At 44.4% G+C, this 17,516-nt stretch overlaps 1 protein-coding gene across 1 annotated transcript in view; it reads right to left on the reverse strand.

The window, feature by feature from the left end:
- LOC122942131 (protein kinase C-binding protein 1-like) overlaps nucleotides 1–17,277 on the reverse strand; it is a 32,304-nt gene extending 15,027 nt beyond the window's left edge. The window contains exons 1-3 of the mRNA XM_044299626.1: nucleotides 17,037–17,277; nucleotides 15,751–16,671; nucleotides 7,099–7,169 (exon numbers count right to left, since the gene is read on the reverse strand). Coding sequence (XP_044155561.1) covers nucleotides 7,099–7,169; nucleotides 15,751–15,764 — 85 coding nt within the window. The 5' untranslated portion in view covers nucleotides 15,765–16,671; nucleotides 17,037–17,277. The remainder of the gene's footprint in view (nucleotides 1–7,098; nucleotides 7,170–15,750; nucleotides 16,672–17,036) is intronic.
- Between the last annotated feature and the right edge of the window lie 239 nt (nucleotides 17,278–17,516).

Here is a 17,516-nt window from a genome sequence, read left to right on the forward strand (position 1 = left end):
CACCGCTGCAGCTGACAGAAGTTGATTTTTGCCTTCATTTTCTCAATCCCTGTCAGCTGAGGAATGGAGGGGGCATGGCCTAACCAGATCAGGGGTGTGGCTTAGTGGGGCCTGGAGGCAGGGTTTTTAAGTCTTTTGAGGGTGGACACATTGTGGCAGGGGGCGTGTCTGGGCTCCTTCCTGCAAGAGTGACGCCCATCTGGGCACCTTACTGGCTCATTTGCATACCAAATAAACTGGATTTTCAGAGGATAAAAACCATCTATTGCTGGAACAAAGGCACATCTTGAAATAAGGTACTAAGTGCTATTAGGCCATGGCTTTACTTCAATAGCAATTATCCTGGTGACAGATTTCCTTTAAAGCTCTCCTACAGCAGTGAAGATAAATAACTGGGTTGTTATGGAAACCTGGAGTAAAACTGTGTATGTGGAGGCTGGAAGACCTGCGAGCATCTATTGGCTGGTAAGGGTCATGTGACCAAGCTTCTATTGGCCAATGCATTTTTTTTGGAATATCTTAGGAACGGAACATCCTAGAGAGCTGAGAAACCTTCCCGGACACCTGATGTACCTGTGTGTCAATTTTCGTCATTGTAAATACGACGGTACGGATTCCTTTAGCAGACATACACATACACTCAGATATTATATATATATATATATATATATATATATATATATACACACACACATACACACACACACACAGTATAAAAATATGAAATGTGGAGTCCCTGTTTCATCTGTTTTGTGTTAGGGGAGTGTGGGTGACAAGAAATGCGGCTGCAGCAGCACCCACAGAGATGGTCGCCCACAGTTCAGTGGTCTTGCAATTTAACAGGAGTCCAGGAAATAGAGATGAACGTAGGAGGCTGGGAAACATGGATGAAACCTTTTGTGGGAGATGTAAGGGCAGACATGTTGGTTTTCACCTAGTTTTCCCAGCAACAGATATAACTAAGAAGCAGCTTCACAATGCATTATTGGAGCCTGAAGGAAATGGAGGAGACTAAAAAAATAAAATAATCAAAAGCCTCAATGTGCAGCCCTTCAGGATACAAGGCCCATCTTACAGTGTCAGCAATGCAGATGGAAACAGAGAGCGTGTACAAGGCAGTATGCTCCATCTACAGAACAATAAGCAGCAAGCTTCCAACTGATGTGTGTAGTTTCTTTCATTACCACCTCCCCACACCAAAGCTGTGGTCAACGGCTACACCTAAGGCTACATTCACATGAACGTATTTTGTTTCCGAGTCAGTTGCATTTTTATTTGCGGATAGGATGCAGACCCATTCATTTCTTTGTTTCAATCGTTTTTATTGGCATTTTAAAGTAATACATATCACAATAAAGGCGCATTACAACTAACCGTATATAACATAACAGTTATCACACATTAAAGCAGTGAGTACTTTAGACATCATCCATGTCTGGTGCCTATTTACCACCAGTTAAATACTGATATTTCACGAGTAAAGCCTTATTTTTATTTTTTTATCACAACATGTCAATTAATTATCCACCTCCTCCATTTAACACTTGTAAAACTATTTTCGCTTATTCATTTAATGGTAATATTTCTTTATTGGTAATATTAAGTTATTGGTAATCCAATGCGCACATATACATATACCCATTGTTAAGGGGCAAATCTAGTCAAGTGTATTCTGCCTACCTTCTCACCCCATAATACAATGTCTAGAAGTTATCCATATCTGCCACTGTTTCAGAAATTTTTGGTAGGAACCATTCCCTAAAGCTATGATTCTTTCATAAGCAAAGGTGGTATTAACAGCTGATACCAGATCTTTCAGTCGTGGAACATCTTGGGATTTCCACCTCTGCAGCAGACCCATTCATTTCAATGGGTCCGCAAAAAATGCAGACAGCACACCATGTGCTATTCGCAACCGTATGTCCGTTCCGTAGCCCCGCAGAAAAAAAATAATAATATATAAGATGTTCTATTCTTGTCCGTTTTGCAGACAAGGATAGGCATTGTTACGATGGATCCTGCAAAAAAACAGATGCCATACAGAACGCCATCCGTTCTTTTTTGCGGATCCGCAGTTTGCGGACCGCAAAACACATATGGTCGTGTGAATGTGTATTACACAGGCTAATGGTCGGCCGGATCATTGCTAATGAGCGTTTGTACGAACACTCATTAGCGATGATCTGGCATTGTAATACTGACGCTGTTTACCCAATGAGCGAGCAAATGCTCATTTATCGGACTATCCAGATTTTTAAGCAGGCTTAAAAATAATTTTTTGCCGGCGGTAGATTATGCTCTCTAATCATGATCTGCTGCCTATAAACAACTAGTCAGTACGCGGAAGAGCGATAACATTAGCGACTGCTCCTGCCCACACTGTGGAGGAGATCATTGCATCTAACAGCAGAGGTCTCCTGCACTTCCATCCCGACAATCGTCTGCCTGATCGCCCAGTGTAATACTAGTCTAACACTGCACATAAATGACTGGCACAGGACAATGCAGTATAAAAAATAAAAAAAAAGTGATCCTATTCCTTTAATCCCCGCCGGCACAAACAATGAGAAGCAGAAGCATGAAGGGGGGAGGGGCAACCTACAGTCACATTTACTGCTGACAAAGAAATTAAAAGGTGGTCATATAATTAGACAGTGGTAAGTCCGCTAAACATTTGCTCAGGCAACAGTTTCCCTCCCAACCCCCAATACACATATGTCCGCTGGGTTAGGGTGCATTCATACTCGGCAGATTTTGTTGCAGAACATTTCTGAGAATGAAAATCAGTTCCTTTCACCTAAATGAGGTTATTCTGACATGAAGCACATGGATTTCTGAAAGCCCCATTCAGATTAAACTGATTTTCAGTTGCAGAAATTTTCTGCAACAGGACCCCGACACACAATGTTTTTGTTTTTTTTTTAAAGGAATTTGCACAAAAAAAACGCCTCTAAAAAGCCTATGATTCACTTCAATGGAAGCCAGAACAGTGTGGAAAAAAGAAGCCGCATACTCTATCTTGGAGCGGGACCATTGAAATGAATGGGAAGCTGAAAAAAAGTGCCAAAATCTGGTGTGTGAACATCCTCTTAGGCTGAAGGTGCACGTGTTCTCAACAGGGAGAGTAAGAAACATACTATCAAGTAGCTCTGGTGAGGACAATGGATCAGCATGGTGAAATCTAACATGCGCACCCCCATGCCCCCCCCCCCCCCCTTACTTCTAAAGTTGGGGCAGAGTTGGGACACCTTTATAGACATTAGATTGCCAGCCTACCCCTCTAAAATTGACACGCTGGGCCTTAACGTGTAAGGACACACTAAGTGTTCAGAATTTGATTTCTGTCCATACAGGTATATTTTATATTGTTGTATTGTCCACAGAATATTTATTAACCTATCTGGGTGATGTCTGATTTTGTCTGTACATGTACCCCCTGATTTGTACAGTGCTGCAGAATAGGTTGGCGCCATATACAGACTTATTATGACCCAGAAGATCAAATGACTGATCTAAAAATGGCCGCCTTGGCTGTTATAACTACACTTGCTTTATATACACAGATAACTAATAATGTACTTAATGGGGAACTGTATTTTATTGGAATGGGGACGTCGCGTTCCTGATGCCTGAGAATAAGCGGGACACCACATTCCATCTGAGGGAAAGAAACAGAAGGACAAAGAACGCATTGTTACAGGATCCCTGGGGAAGAGGCACACAGCGGACGCGGCACACAAGCACAAAGAGGAGGTTGCCATGGAAAACATGACGTAGCACTCTGCCTGATATTTGGCACTGGCAGTGGGGGCTGCTGGGTGGGCTCAATGCACCATGTAATATTACCAGGTAAAAAAGAAGGAAACATTTAATGCGGCTACACTCACAGAAAATAAACTGCACGGATGCCCATCACCCCCACAGAAGACAAATGTGTGCCCTTCCCCCTCATCTCACATCCCCCACCTGGAAAGCTGAGAAGGCATTTGGTCTAAGGAGGCAGAACCTCACACTGCATACCGACTGGCACCATGATTGTACCAGGCCCAAAGTAGTTAAACAGGAACCACGTCTGAAACCCGCCTGGGGCGAATACACAGAGACAGAACCAGACCCTAGATAAATACATGCAAACAAATGACAGATCCTGATCAGTGCTAGATAAACAGGCACTAAGAGAGAACCAGCCGGGGCTACATACACAAGCACCGTACTAGGTCTGGATGACTAACTCTGCCTAGGCTAGATACAACTGCACCATATATGAACCAGCCCTGGGCTAGACGTATAGGTAACATGACTAGATATGGCATCCATAATGTTTCCATAAGAGAGAGTGGCCCTCCTAATATTTATTGAGGCCCTCCACCTCTCCCTGACAGCAGATGTTGGCAGCAGTTTACTGCCCTTTTTCTGATCAGAACACATGCATGCTTGGCCATGTAACGCATGCGTGTGTATCTAGACCCAGAGGGTATAGCCGTCAGCCAAATGAGCGTTCAAGCCGACAGCTATCTGAAGTGTATGGCCAGCTTACACATTGTGAACTTTGTTTCCCCTGAAGAGCGACATGGGGAGGCCGCATTCAAACTGTCCCTATTCACACTGAACTCTCCAAAGTGCATGCCCTGCTGACCAGACCCTCACCCAACAAGGAGAGAACTTTACCATTCACCTCTTTCTTCCACATTACAATATTATATTCAGTAACATTCCTCCAATTCATCACCTGTACAGTCATATGAAAGAAATCTTCAAACATCCTGTGATAAGGCACCGCCACATGGGGTAAAATCTGCATGTTAGGCTACTTTCACACGAGCGTTCTGCTGTCCGCTCGTGAGCTCCGTTTGAAGGAGCTCACGAGCGGAGCAGAACGCTTCCGTCCAGCCCTGATGCAGTCTGAATGGATGCGGATCCGCTCAGACTGCATCAGTCTGGCGGCGTTCAGCCTCCGCTCCGCTCGCCTCCGCACGGCCAGGCGGACAGCTGAACACTGCTTGCAGCGTTCAGCTGTCCGCCTGGCCGTGCGGATCCGTCCAGACTTACAATGTAAGTCAATGGGAACGGATCCGCTTGAAGATGACACCATATGGCTCAATCTTCAAGCGGATCCGTCCCCCATTGACTTTACATTGAAAGTCTGAACGGATCCGCTCAGGCTACTTTCGCACTTAGAAATTTTTCAAAGTTATTAATGCAGACGGATCTGTACTGAACGTCTGCAATAATATGATCGGATCCGTTCAGAACGGATCCGATCAAGCGCAAGTGTGAAAGTAGCCTTACATGTCAATTTGTCATGGATTTTGGTGCAGATCTGCAGCTGATTTCACCCCATGCTTTGAAAGTGTCTAATTATGTTGCAGTTTTAAACTCCACACTGTAGGTCACCATACGTTGCAGATTTTTTGGCATGGATGACATTTCTTAAAACCCTCCTGTAAAATGCTGAGGATCTGCCTCACAGAAATCTGCAATACAAGGGTATGAGCCATTGCACTAAGCAGTCTCAAGAGCTTAGGAAGGCTGGGTGTGTGATTGTGTAACACCATCTCCGCTGCATTGCTTGCTGCACTGGAAAGCTATGAATCATACACTCTCAGGGTCAGTCGCCGTCCCCGATTCTGGATGGCCCCTCTTGTAATCAGACTCCTTGTCCCCTCAGCTTATCCCTGGCTTCTTTCTACCCTTAAGAAAGAGCAGTGGGAACATTTCAGCATTTCTCGAGGTCAAAGGGACAAACTGCATTCTGAGCAGGACAGTAGAATCCTATATAGTGATCAGTAACTTGCATCAAAGCTTCCGTGGGGTCACATAGTCCACAGATGATGGGATCACGTGTCTGTGGGTGTGGGCTGCATCAGATAAAGAAAACACACAGTCAGCCTGGAAACAGCAGGCCCCTGCCAAGATTTTCTTTATCCACCATTTTGAGGACACTGAGGATGAAGTAAACAAAATGGTGCCTGCCTGCCAGGCAAATCTGAGCATTTAGAGCAAGAATGCTACATCAACCGGCACATTATAAACTATAAGTACACAGCGCTCTTCATACAGATTGACTATTACTTAAATGGATTTAGAACGGACAAGAGTAATATGGGAGAAACAGGAGGAGGAGGTAGGATTGTATTACTTATATTACAGGGGCACATCTATGACAACGTCCTGGGGGCCATAACCGGAAAACACGCAGCAATGTTTATTTAGGCACTTTGTGGTGGTTGTACAACACTCCTATGTGCAAATGTTGGGGAGTTCTTTATTTAGACTGAATCTGATACACTTCTCATGTGGTAACACACACAGGAAGACACCACTGCACAAGCCACAGCTGAACAGCAGCTGGAAGACTTAAAGGGCAACTCCACATGTAACTGCTAACAGAAACAAAAGCTCTAAATGCCTGCTTCCTGCACCCCCATCTTTCTAAAACTGCTCATTCCCCATCAATATGATGAATAGATTTCCTCCGATACCATCATTATAAAGATATCATCATTATATAACGGCCTTCTTACTTCATGACAGCGCAAATGTATTCACCCGCTAAAATCAACAGGTGTATCCACGATTTAAAAAAATAAATAAAAATTCATACAAAGACGTATTCATTTTGTTAGGCATGACCCCATTTGTAGAAGCCTCTTCATACAAACATGGAGGCGAGTAACGCCCTGCCACATGAAATACTGTGACATCTTTTATGTCTATCAGAGAGGCCCTTTCTATTTCACCTTACTGGTTACTACCAGAAATCCTCGGCTACCGTCATAGATCTGTTCTGGGGGAGTCGTGAGGATTGATCATCTCCCCGTCCACTCAATACAAAGTTGTGATCACTTTTTAAAGAGGCGTAAGGGAAGAAACAAGCTGCAGCTCTACAATACCCATCTGCTGAATCGGACTCTCCCAGAGGATTACGCTAAATCACTGTAGCAGTGAAAGGGGTTAACCCTATAAAGCCTGCATCCAGTCCTCTCCAGAAAACCATGTAACTGTCAGCAGTGTAATGCGGTGCTGTGTATGCTGCCTCCTGACTTGTAAGTTTAGGTGAAGAAAGAGCAGACGTGAAATAGCAGCAGTGTTCCTCACCTTTGGATCGAGTGGTGACATCCATCCCCTCCACCAGCTCCGGCTCAATCTTCACTTCCTCCTCTGCCAAACTGTGGAGACAAAGAAAGAGGGTAAGTGACCCCGTCATGTCATCAGCATCCATGCACACTGACCCCCAAATACACACATGTGGATCCCCTCACTCCACAAAGCATCCCTCACTGGTGTCAATCTCATACATTGATAGATGGAGAGAAGATAGGTGACAGCTTGAGATTTAACCATGTCCACCCTGGAAACATGAGAGCAATATAGCAGCACTGAGGCTTTCTGAGGCTGCAGAATGTTACAGGTAACAGAGGCAATGATATATACATTTAACTGGAGATGCTTGGGGGGGGGGCCCACAACATAAGAAGAAGAAGAATAAGAAGTGGTGCAGGGTAAAGAGCACTTTGCACCTCCAGTGTCAGAATTCAGGAGACTGGACCAGTCCCACAGGATCCTGCAAGAAGAGCGCCTGCACTGAGCAACTCACAGCACGACCAGGATTTTAAAATTACTAAATAAAAAATAAAATAAAAACCACAATCTTTAATAAACATGTAACCCCTCTCTCATCCCTGGGCACCTTCAAGACAATCTGAGAATTATACATGACATCCTCTCTATGCAGAGCAACTATATACAAGACCCAGAGCAGCCGCTTCTAGTGCATTCAATCTTAGTCATTTACAAAACCCCTCAGTTAATATGGATACATACACTTGAAATAACCTCTCCGAAAAGAAAGCTGCACAGATTGAGACTTGGGAAGGTAAGATTGATAGGGGAGGGGGGATTTTTTTTAATTTTTTTTTAAAGCACAAGTATTTGTTGTTGTCTGACATATGAATGAAGGATCCACTAGGAAGTCATGGACTGTGACAAGGAAAGGGTTACCATGCATTGGTTATTAATTGTGCAGGTACATGCCGAGCATGTAACAGATCTACACACAGTATAACTGATAATCAGCTATATAGATCAATTACAGAATGGTCATCTAAGACACCATCCCAGATTATTAGTGCACCCTTTACAAGGTTAATGCTGCCTGCTGGAGAGCCTGTAACCAGAAGTGCACTGCATTTCCTTAGTGCTATCTGCTCCGAGTTAACCATTTATTTGCATGGACATTAAAAGCTAAAATTGTTCTCGTTTTACCCCACGTCCCCTGCACTTGGCTTTGCATGCAGCCTTTCATTTGTTACAGACCTACATATAATGTTACCCCACATATCTGGGCTTGCTTTGCATCCAACACATCTGTAACCCTGCATTGAAAGGATTTATAAGTGACATGCCTAGAAAAAAATAAGATCCAATCTCCCCATGTCCCAGCAAACACAGTACAACGAGCAGGATTCATGAAAATGTTAAAGAAACTTATGTAAGGCATGTGTAATAGCGGAAGATGAGGTGCTGGAGGAATGGGAGCTGATTCAGAAGGACTCACCTATCACAGTCTTAGTCATCGAGGGCTATGTACCTTGTGCAGGCTCTTAAAATGGCGTCTGGCAGCAATGCACTGCCCCATTCCTGCACTAGAGCTAAAATGGAAGCAGTTTATTTAATAAGGGCATATGTAGACTCCAGTGCTGCCATCTCCCCCACCGACAGCACAACAGCAAAGGGGGGAATCGCCTTCTATTCCAGCGACAGCAGATGAAAACCAAATGTTTACAGAAAATTCAGACAGGAGGAGACGTATGATTTACACATCTCAATGCACAGAGGCCGCAGCTCCATGTGGATTACAGGCCTGTCATCCGGTCACAGTGGAGTCTTACTAGATACACCAGTCTGGGCTCTTAACAAAGAACCTAATCTTTCTTGATATCAAAGATTCCTGAGAGGGAAAGAACTAAACTACAGCCGTCTGCGGGGGGGGGTCATCAAAGACTGTGCCTACCGTGGCATCACACCATAAAGGAGGACTGGGGCCCAGGAGGGAATGTACCTCGTGCGAGACACAAACCACCATCATAAAACATCTACTACAAGGTGCAAATAAAAATTATGGCAAAGGATGGGTTACTAATGCTGAATAAATCATTTCTCAAAAGGTTGAAGGTCAACAGCTTCCTCCATGTTGAAGGTTCCTTGCCTACTGACCTATGTTATCCAAAGCAAATGTTTCTCACTCCACTGCTGTCCAAAAAAGGGTAAAAATGTGTTCTTTTCTTGTCCATATAGCCCACCACACAACCTGAGCATGATGTGGTAAGTGTCCGCCCTATGTGAATAAGTCATCATGGACTTAGCACCAGAAAACTGGCATTAAAAAGCCACAAGTTTTTGTGCAAGCATACATTCTGTTAAAATAAAAATTGTGATTCGTACCTATGAAACTGGCTGACCTGTTCCATGTCTTCTTGGCAGCTGAAGACATCGGTGTTGGTCCCCTGTTCACATGAGCCTGCATTACTGAGAAAAATTATATTTTATTATATGCAAATGAGCCTCTAGGACCAATGGGGGAGTTGCCGTTACACGTAGAGGTCCTGCTTTCTCTGCAACTCCTCTCCATTTTTATCAACAAGGCCAGGAATAATGATCTTTTCACTGCCTGGCCCTGTCAATCAAAGTGTAGAGGGCACGGCAGTTGCAGAGAGCTGAGCCTCTAGGTGTAACGGCAACGCCCCCGTTGCTCCTAGAGGTTCATTTGCATATATTAAAACATAATTTTTCTCAGCAATGCGGGGACATATGAACATGGGACCAACACCGATGCCTTCAGCTGCCAAATGCACATGTAACAGGTCAGCCAGTTTCATAGGAACAATGCAAGGTAGGGCATTATATTCCAAAGGAGCTGGAGAACGGAAAAGAGAAATGGTGATGTAAAAGGAGCCTTAAAAATGGTCCAATTGGCCCAGTTGTGTAAATGTAGCTTCTCTCTCCAGCACACTTTGGACTAAGGCCTCATGCACACAGCCGTTGTTTGGGTCGCATCCGAGCCGCCGTTTTAGCGGCTTGGATGCGGACCCATTCACTTCAAAGGGGCCGCAAAAGATGCGGACAGCACTCCATATGCTGTCCACATCCATGGCTCCGTTCCGCGGCCCCGCTAAAAATATATAACATGTCCTATCCTTGTCCGCGCTTTGCGGAGAAGAATAGGAATTTATATTGCCGTGGCCCGTTGCGCAAATTGTGGAAGGCAACACTGGCGGCTTCCGTTTTTTGCGGATCACACGGAACGGTCGTGTGCATGAGGCCTAAGACCCACTTATGAAATAGCAGTCTGAGCAATTTCCCCCTGATGTCTGTGGACAGTCAAAATACATAAAGTCTGCAGCTTCCATGGGACAAAAGAAACCCCTGTTATAATTCACTTGTTATCTACCACACTCAGCCTGATATATCCGGTTGCTTTAAATAGGCATTCCCATTTGGGACATTGATGGTATATCGATCGGGTATATCGTCAATGTCACAAGCTGTGCATGCGCTGTGTGCTCTCCTTCAGTTCAGGGGCCCCAGTTCTGGAAAAAGGGGCAGATCCCAGGGGTATCTGACATCGATGGCATATCCTAGCTATATGCCACCAATGTGTGAAATAGGAATATGCCTTTAATACCAGCCTGTCCTGTGACACTAAAAAACACTGCACACATCTACATATGACAACCTTGCACACATTATTCTGCCTGCCACTAGACATGTGGTCCAGGGGAAGACATCAGTACATTTCTACTAAAGATAGATTCACCTGATGAGAGGTTCAAAAGACAAAGCCAACACAACCTGCAAGTATAAAAGCAATTAACAAGAACTAAATCCATGCAAAGACATGAGGTTCCTGGTTATAGATCCTGCATGTTGGTAGTGACCGGCAGCACCTATAGCAGGCATCCTCAAACTGCGGCCCTCCAGCTGTTGCAAAACTACAACTCCCAGCATGCCCGAACAGCCTACAGCAGGGGCATTGTGGGAGTTGTAGTTTTACAACAGCTGGAGGGCCACAGTTTGAGGATGCCTGACCTATAGCATATGCCACAAGAGGGAAAGAAAAAAAAAAATGGTATGTGACACAGTGGATTTCAACCTAACTGATCCTACAAGATACGTGTTGGCAAAAGTGTGGTAGTAAAAATCTAAATGTGGTCTCGGATGATCATTGCAATTTGGTGTCCAGCAAAGCAAATCTGTTCCAGCTCTAGATAAATCCCAGTCTTCTAATGCTGGAGCTTATGGCAGGATCTAGTTAACTCCCCTGACTGTATACCAAACCCGTCTCATATGGCATTCATACCACCAGGACACATAGGGCTCTCTGAGATGTCCAGACACCGAAAAAAGCTTCGCCAGTTTGGAAAGTTTAGACTAGCATTATAGGAGTTTTCCAGTCTTAGGCCTCATACACACAACCGTTTTGGTCCGCATCCGAGCCACAGTTTTGGCGGCTTGAATGCAGACCCATTCACTTCAATGGGGCAGCAAAAGATGCTGACAGCACACGTTGCTCCGTTCCGTGGTCTGCCCAAAAAATAAAACCTGTCCTATTCTTGTCCGCGTTTTGCGGACAAGAATAGGCAGTTATATTAATGGCTGTCCGTGCCGTTCCGCAAATTGCAGAACACACACAGACGCCATCCGTGTTTTGCAGATCCGCAATTAGCGGACCGCAAAACACACAACGGTCGTGTGCATGAGGCCTTAGGGTAAAACAAAGCTTCTTAATAAAATCTGTTTCATTTGTATCCGAATATTTACAGATACATTTTAACAGAATGTCAGCTAGGAGAAGTAATAGCTCTGGATGGACTTTCAACCCTCATGTAAACAAGAGTGTTTCAAGTTGGGTCTCATGCATACGACATGTCCATTTTGTGGGCCACATGGCATCCACATATTTTTTTTTTGCGATCCTACTGACTTTAACGAGGCTGTGGTCTGCATTTTGCAGTCATATTCTACCTTTTTGTGGAACGGACATACCAATGCAGAAAACACCAGGATGAGCCATTCGCTTTCTGCATCCGAATGTCCATCCCGCAAAAAGTGTTTATGTCCTACACTAGGCCGCAAAATGTGGGCCACAGATCCACTGAAGTCTATGAGTCTAGTAAAAAAGGAGGATGCAACACGGACAATATCCGCAATTTGCGGACTGCAAAGTACATACGGTCGTGTTCTTGAGGCCTTAGTGACAGCAAGCTGATATCGTGAAAAGGGTGAGAAAATAAAGTATTATTAAAAGCTACATAAAACCACAAAGCTTGGGCTGGTGGGAACATGGATGGAAGAAATGGCTATCTGGCCACAGACTCATGTTACTGATCTACACACATACTACCCTGAACTAAGTATAGCAGCACAGCAGGTGCCCAGCATCGCCGTCAATGGGCATTTATCCAAACCTCTACCAGGCAGATGGCAGGGGGCTACAGAGCTGTATGTACAGGAGTGAAATAGTTGAGATGAAGTACACACAGTTATAGCGTAGTCTGTATTGTTAGGACAGTGGTGGCAAACCTATGGCATGGGTGCCGGTGGTGGCACTCAGTGCTCGCTTTGTGGGCACCTACACCTTAGAAAAAGTCTATGGTGTACCAATACACCTTAAACTTTTTCTGCCATTCATCAGCAAAGGACGCACTATGAACAGCACATGCAAGCTATTAAAGCTAAATGATAAAGTACATGAAAGATATACTATATTGATATTCAGGATAAATTGTGGTGTTGGCACTTTGCAATAAATAAGTGGGTTAGGTTACCGTTTGGGTACTCTGTCTGTAAAAGGTTCACGATCACAGTCCTAGGAATTTCCAAACTAAGGCCTCTTGCACACGAACGTGTGCGCCACGTGGTCGTTCAGAGGCCCGCAATGCACGAACACAGTCCGTGGGGCAGCCGCAGCGGATCGCGGACCCATTCACTTTAATGGGTCCGCAATCCGGCCGTTCCGCAAAAAGATAGGGCATGTTCTATCTTTTTGCGGAACGGAAGTACAGGACGAAACCCCACGGAAGCACTCCATAGAGCTTCCATACCATTCTGTGCTTCCGTTCCGCATCTCGGGATTTGCCGACCTCTTGAAGTGAATGGGTCCGCATCTGTGATGCGGAATGCCCACAGAACAGCACCCGTGTACTGCGGATCCGCAATACGGCAGCAGGGTGCACACGTTCGTGTGCAAGAGGCCTAAAGGAAAGAAGGGAACCAATATCCCAGTTCTAGTTATCTTCCTCAATATACCAATGTATCTGGTTACAAATTAACTATATGTAGTCAACATAAAGTCAATATTAATAATGCCACATCTCATCCCTGTGTTGTCTCAGCTCACATGTTCATCTGTTATCAGCCATTTCAGGCTGGGGAGAGGCTGACTATAGTGTTCTACCAAAGGATGAGTAACAAGGAGTGTAGAAATCTCCCATCCCCCACAATCACTACTGCATCTCACGTATCTCCAGTGCTGAGAACCGCCAGAGACATTTACCAACATATATAAAAACTGATATCAGCCGCTCCTGTTATAACCTTCAGGAACATTTACATCCATATGTGCCACAATGCTCCTGTACAGCATTTTCACAAAAGGAAGCTAAACCTCATTGATGTAGCAGTGGCAGGACGGCACATGGATGGCATCCATGAGCTGTCTGTTTTCCTTACACACCCATTCATTTGAATGGAAAAGTCTCTGGGGCAAATTGAACGTATATGGTGCATGCTGCAAATTTTCTCTGCATGGTCTGATGGGTCATGTGAAAAAATTACATATGTGAATTGGTCCATTGACTAGAATGGGTCAGCATTCAGTCCGAGTGCTGTCCATTCTACTTTTGGACAGCAACTGGATGTGAACGTCGCCCACCTGCATAAGATCCATTACTGCTAGTTGGCCAATCCATCATTCAGTCCATTCTGACTATATACAGTAAGTGTTTTACTTTGTGGCATGCTGTTATAAGGGACTGTTCAGATCCTGCGCTGCACAGGCACGCTCTGTCATGAAAGACGTGCGTCACTGGCATTCAGGGAAACTTCTAGAATCACGCCATCCTCCACTCTCCAGTTATCAGCTGTTAACCAGCTCTGTGCTGCCATTGGCTCAAAAAACTAAGAGGATATCTCATTGGCCCAATAGGGCTGGAATTTTATTTTTTTTTATTTTTTGCTCCTTCCTCCCTCTCGGACATCTTGCTGCAATGCAGGCATCTTTGCTGTGTCTACATAGGTGAAAAACAGGGCCATTCTTATCAATTGGGGCCTGTTCAAGTGTTCATTTGTCCAATTGCCCATCACAGCGAGCATTAGGAAACACTGGCGCATGTACTATTAGCCACTGTTACACTATGAAGATGTTTAACCCTTTCAGTGCACAACATGGCTGCAATAAAATGTCAGACACAAAATGTCTAGTGCTGGTCAAGGATCCCTTTATCCATTACCAGTGCATCGGGTATGTCAGCTACGCGTGTTATATCACACATACGGACATACGCACACAGATATATAAAATAATGTTGTAGGCCTAATCTTCATTTAAAATGGCCCATCCATAAAACTCCACGGATGTCCTTAGTAACGAAGTGGACACATCACTGCAATCTGAGATGATGGCAAAAAGAGAGAAAAATAAATAAATCAATAAACCAAAACGGCATGTAACAAACATTTCCTTTATTAAAACCTGTGTGTCTTAAATGACCCCGACAGCTGACACGATTGCCTAACAAGATGGAGACTGCTGGTGACGTCAATGACGCTGGCTCCATTTGCAGAATCCTTAACTGCAAGGAACGTCTCCAAGGGTTAATGTCAGTGACAGACACCATCTGCCAGGTTGTCACTGCATAAATTAATCAAAGGAGAGAAACCTCTGGCAAAGCACCTACCCAGAAAATGCTGTGGGCAGACGAGGGTTAATGAGACAAAAAAAAAAAAAAAAAAAAAAAAAAAGGGCTATCTGCAGCCTTTACATACAGTATCATCAATAATGAACCCTCACATTAAAATGGCAGCTGGGGGTGAACTGGCATCAAATAATATTTTCTAAAATAAAGCCTTGATATAGGGTGGAAGAAAACCTGAGCGTCCAAGTAAAGGCCTATTTTGGAGAAAGACCCTTCCCCTCTCAGGGTGGTGAGCATGCAGCAATCACTTACTGGTACCTTCCAAAGCCACACATGGTGCCTTCAGAATACATTACTATCCACAGTAGACACGAAGAACTTACAAATGGCAGGAAGTAAAACAAGCAAAAGGTGTGTAAAGGACTGAGAGGCTAGAACAACATCACACACACTACCATTTTGCCTTCTCCCTCTTACAAGAGCCTGGCTGCCTTCATTAAGTTACACAAGAATCCTTCACTTACCTTTACGTTCAAAGAAACCCCCCCCAAAAAAAAAATATGAATCGATGGAGAGCAGCAAATTAACCCTTTATGAGGCACAGGAGAGGCCCTGTACCCAATGTTAGGAAAAATAGCTGCACTGAAGGGGTTAATCAGAAAGCATTAGAATACTGTTAAATCTTTAAATAACATACTGTATCATAAGAAATGCAGGTTATGTATACTGGCATCCATGAAATATCTATGGTCACGCCTGCGGAGAGAACACTTATGTAACCTTAACAAAAGTGGCCATTAATAACACGTCTTAGTTATACAGCTCTTATACTTACTGTTTGACATCCATATTGGTTAGCTCCCAGCCTCAGGAAATCATATATCCAGAACATAAAAAATACAAGAATCTCAAAAAACAATATATGGGTAAAAAGCAAGAAAAATCATGTAAACGCACACTGTGCCGGGTCCACAGGGCACCAAGTAAACCGCAGGAAGGCTTCAGATATGGTGGTATTTGAAAAATCCAAAGCTAGGCCCCAGACGTATGTCAGGCATGAGTGCTGAGAGTCCCTGTAGTCGGTATCAAAAGTAACAGTCCGGGTTAGTCTGGCTCTTGTCCTTTAGATAGAGGGTAAATAAAGTGTGCTTTGCTTGGTGGCCTGTACGTTAGCTGAAGCCTTGTGCTGAGGCAGCCTCCATGTTCCTCTGAGCAGCATGTGACACAGGAATACACAATAATGCAGAGATCTTCCTTGGTGAACAGGGGAGTGAAGGGGGCTGTGCAGAAACCCACCACTCTTTACAAAAGAAAAAAGTTAATTGTGCAGTGTACCCCTGGAACCCCCAGCAGCAGTCACTGGCTAATGGCACCCAACCATGTGATCTCTCCAGAAAGTCAAAATTCAAAACACTTGCTGGTTTAGCAAATTTGGCCCGAGAAGTCGCGGAAATGCAACCTGCAAAAGCACAGTGTCCAAGAGATGGGAATAAACTACAAAAAAAGACAAGCTCTGGCTTACCTGTGTGGATGCATTGTTACAGTGTTATATGTCAATACTTATAAAACATGGAGGACAGACTCTCAGTTCTCAGACAGAAAGGGCTTGGCACTTCAGCCTGATGATCAGACTCCCCTGTTGCAAGCTGGGGCAGGATTGGAGGCTTTCGGGAATCCACATGTAATGCTTCAGGCCATTGGCTGAGCCACTTCCTGAGTGATTATCTTTGTACAGCTCTTGCAGGCAGGAGCCATCCTGTGCAGAGAGAGAAAGAGACAGGCTCAGCTAGGCCTTTACAGTGCAGATCTGGAGGTGAATGCACAAACCCACGGCCAGCAGACACATACATACACAATGACACCTCCCCCTCCTCACACACAGCTATACTCTCACCAAAAAAAAAAAAAAAAAAAAAAAAAAGACACAGGGTATAGTTACATTAATGGCATCAGAAAAAAAAAATTGCACAATAAAAGCAAACCTGTGAGACCTGTCCCTGAGCTGTGGAGCAGAGAATCCAGGTAAAGTGCAAGGAGCAATGAGAACGGTGACACTAGGAACCAGAGGGCCTTCCCGGGACACAGGAGGAGCACGGGGGCTGTCAGATCTTTTGAACAAACCTTTTATTCCCCCATCCTCCAAGGCCGAATGAAACTGTCCTTAAAGCAACAGAGAGAGAGAGCGAGAGAGAGAACCCAGCTTCCGCCCTGACTGGCTGCAAATTGCAGAGCATTAACCCTGCGTCGCCTGTACTCTCTGAAGGAAGGCCTGCCTATGCCTGCAGCCTTAAGACAAAGGGGCAGGAGGCTACTGCCCCAATTGTTGTTTTAGGCATTCTTATGCAAAGAACAGCCATTGTGTCCTGTCATTAAAGCCGCTTCACACTTACTGTCACTTACTGTCGTTTTTCCTGATCTTAATCACAATTATATTTAAGGTCATCTGGAAGCTGCTGTTACAATGTATACACACTATACACATCCCACAATTTGCAGTGAAGAGGACTTACCCTACTACAGTAAGTCACCACACATTTATTTCAAATAAGTGCTTCTTTAAGAAAGCAGCAGCGTCATCTAATCATTCTCATTTATTGTTTC

The sequence above is a fragment of the Bufo gargarizans genome, chromosome 6 (genome assembly GCF_014858855.1).
Source record: "Bufo gargarizans isolate SCDJY-AF-19 chromosome 6, ASM1485885v1, whole genome shotgun sequence".
Classification (NCBI taxonomy): domain Eukaryota; kingdom Metazoa; phylum Chordata; class Amphibia; order Anura; family Bufonidae; genus Bufo; species Bufo gargarizans.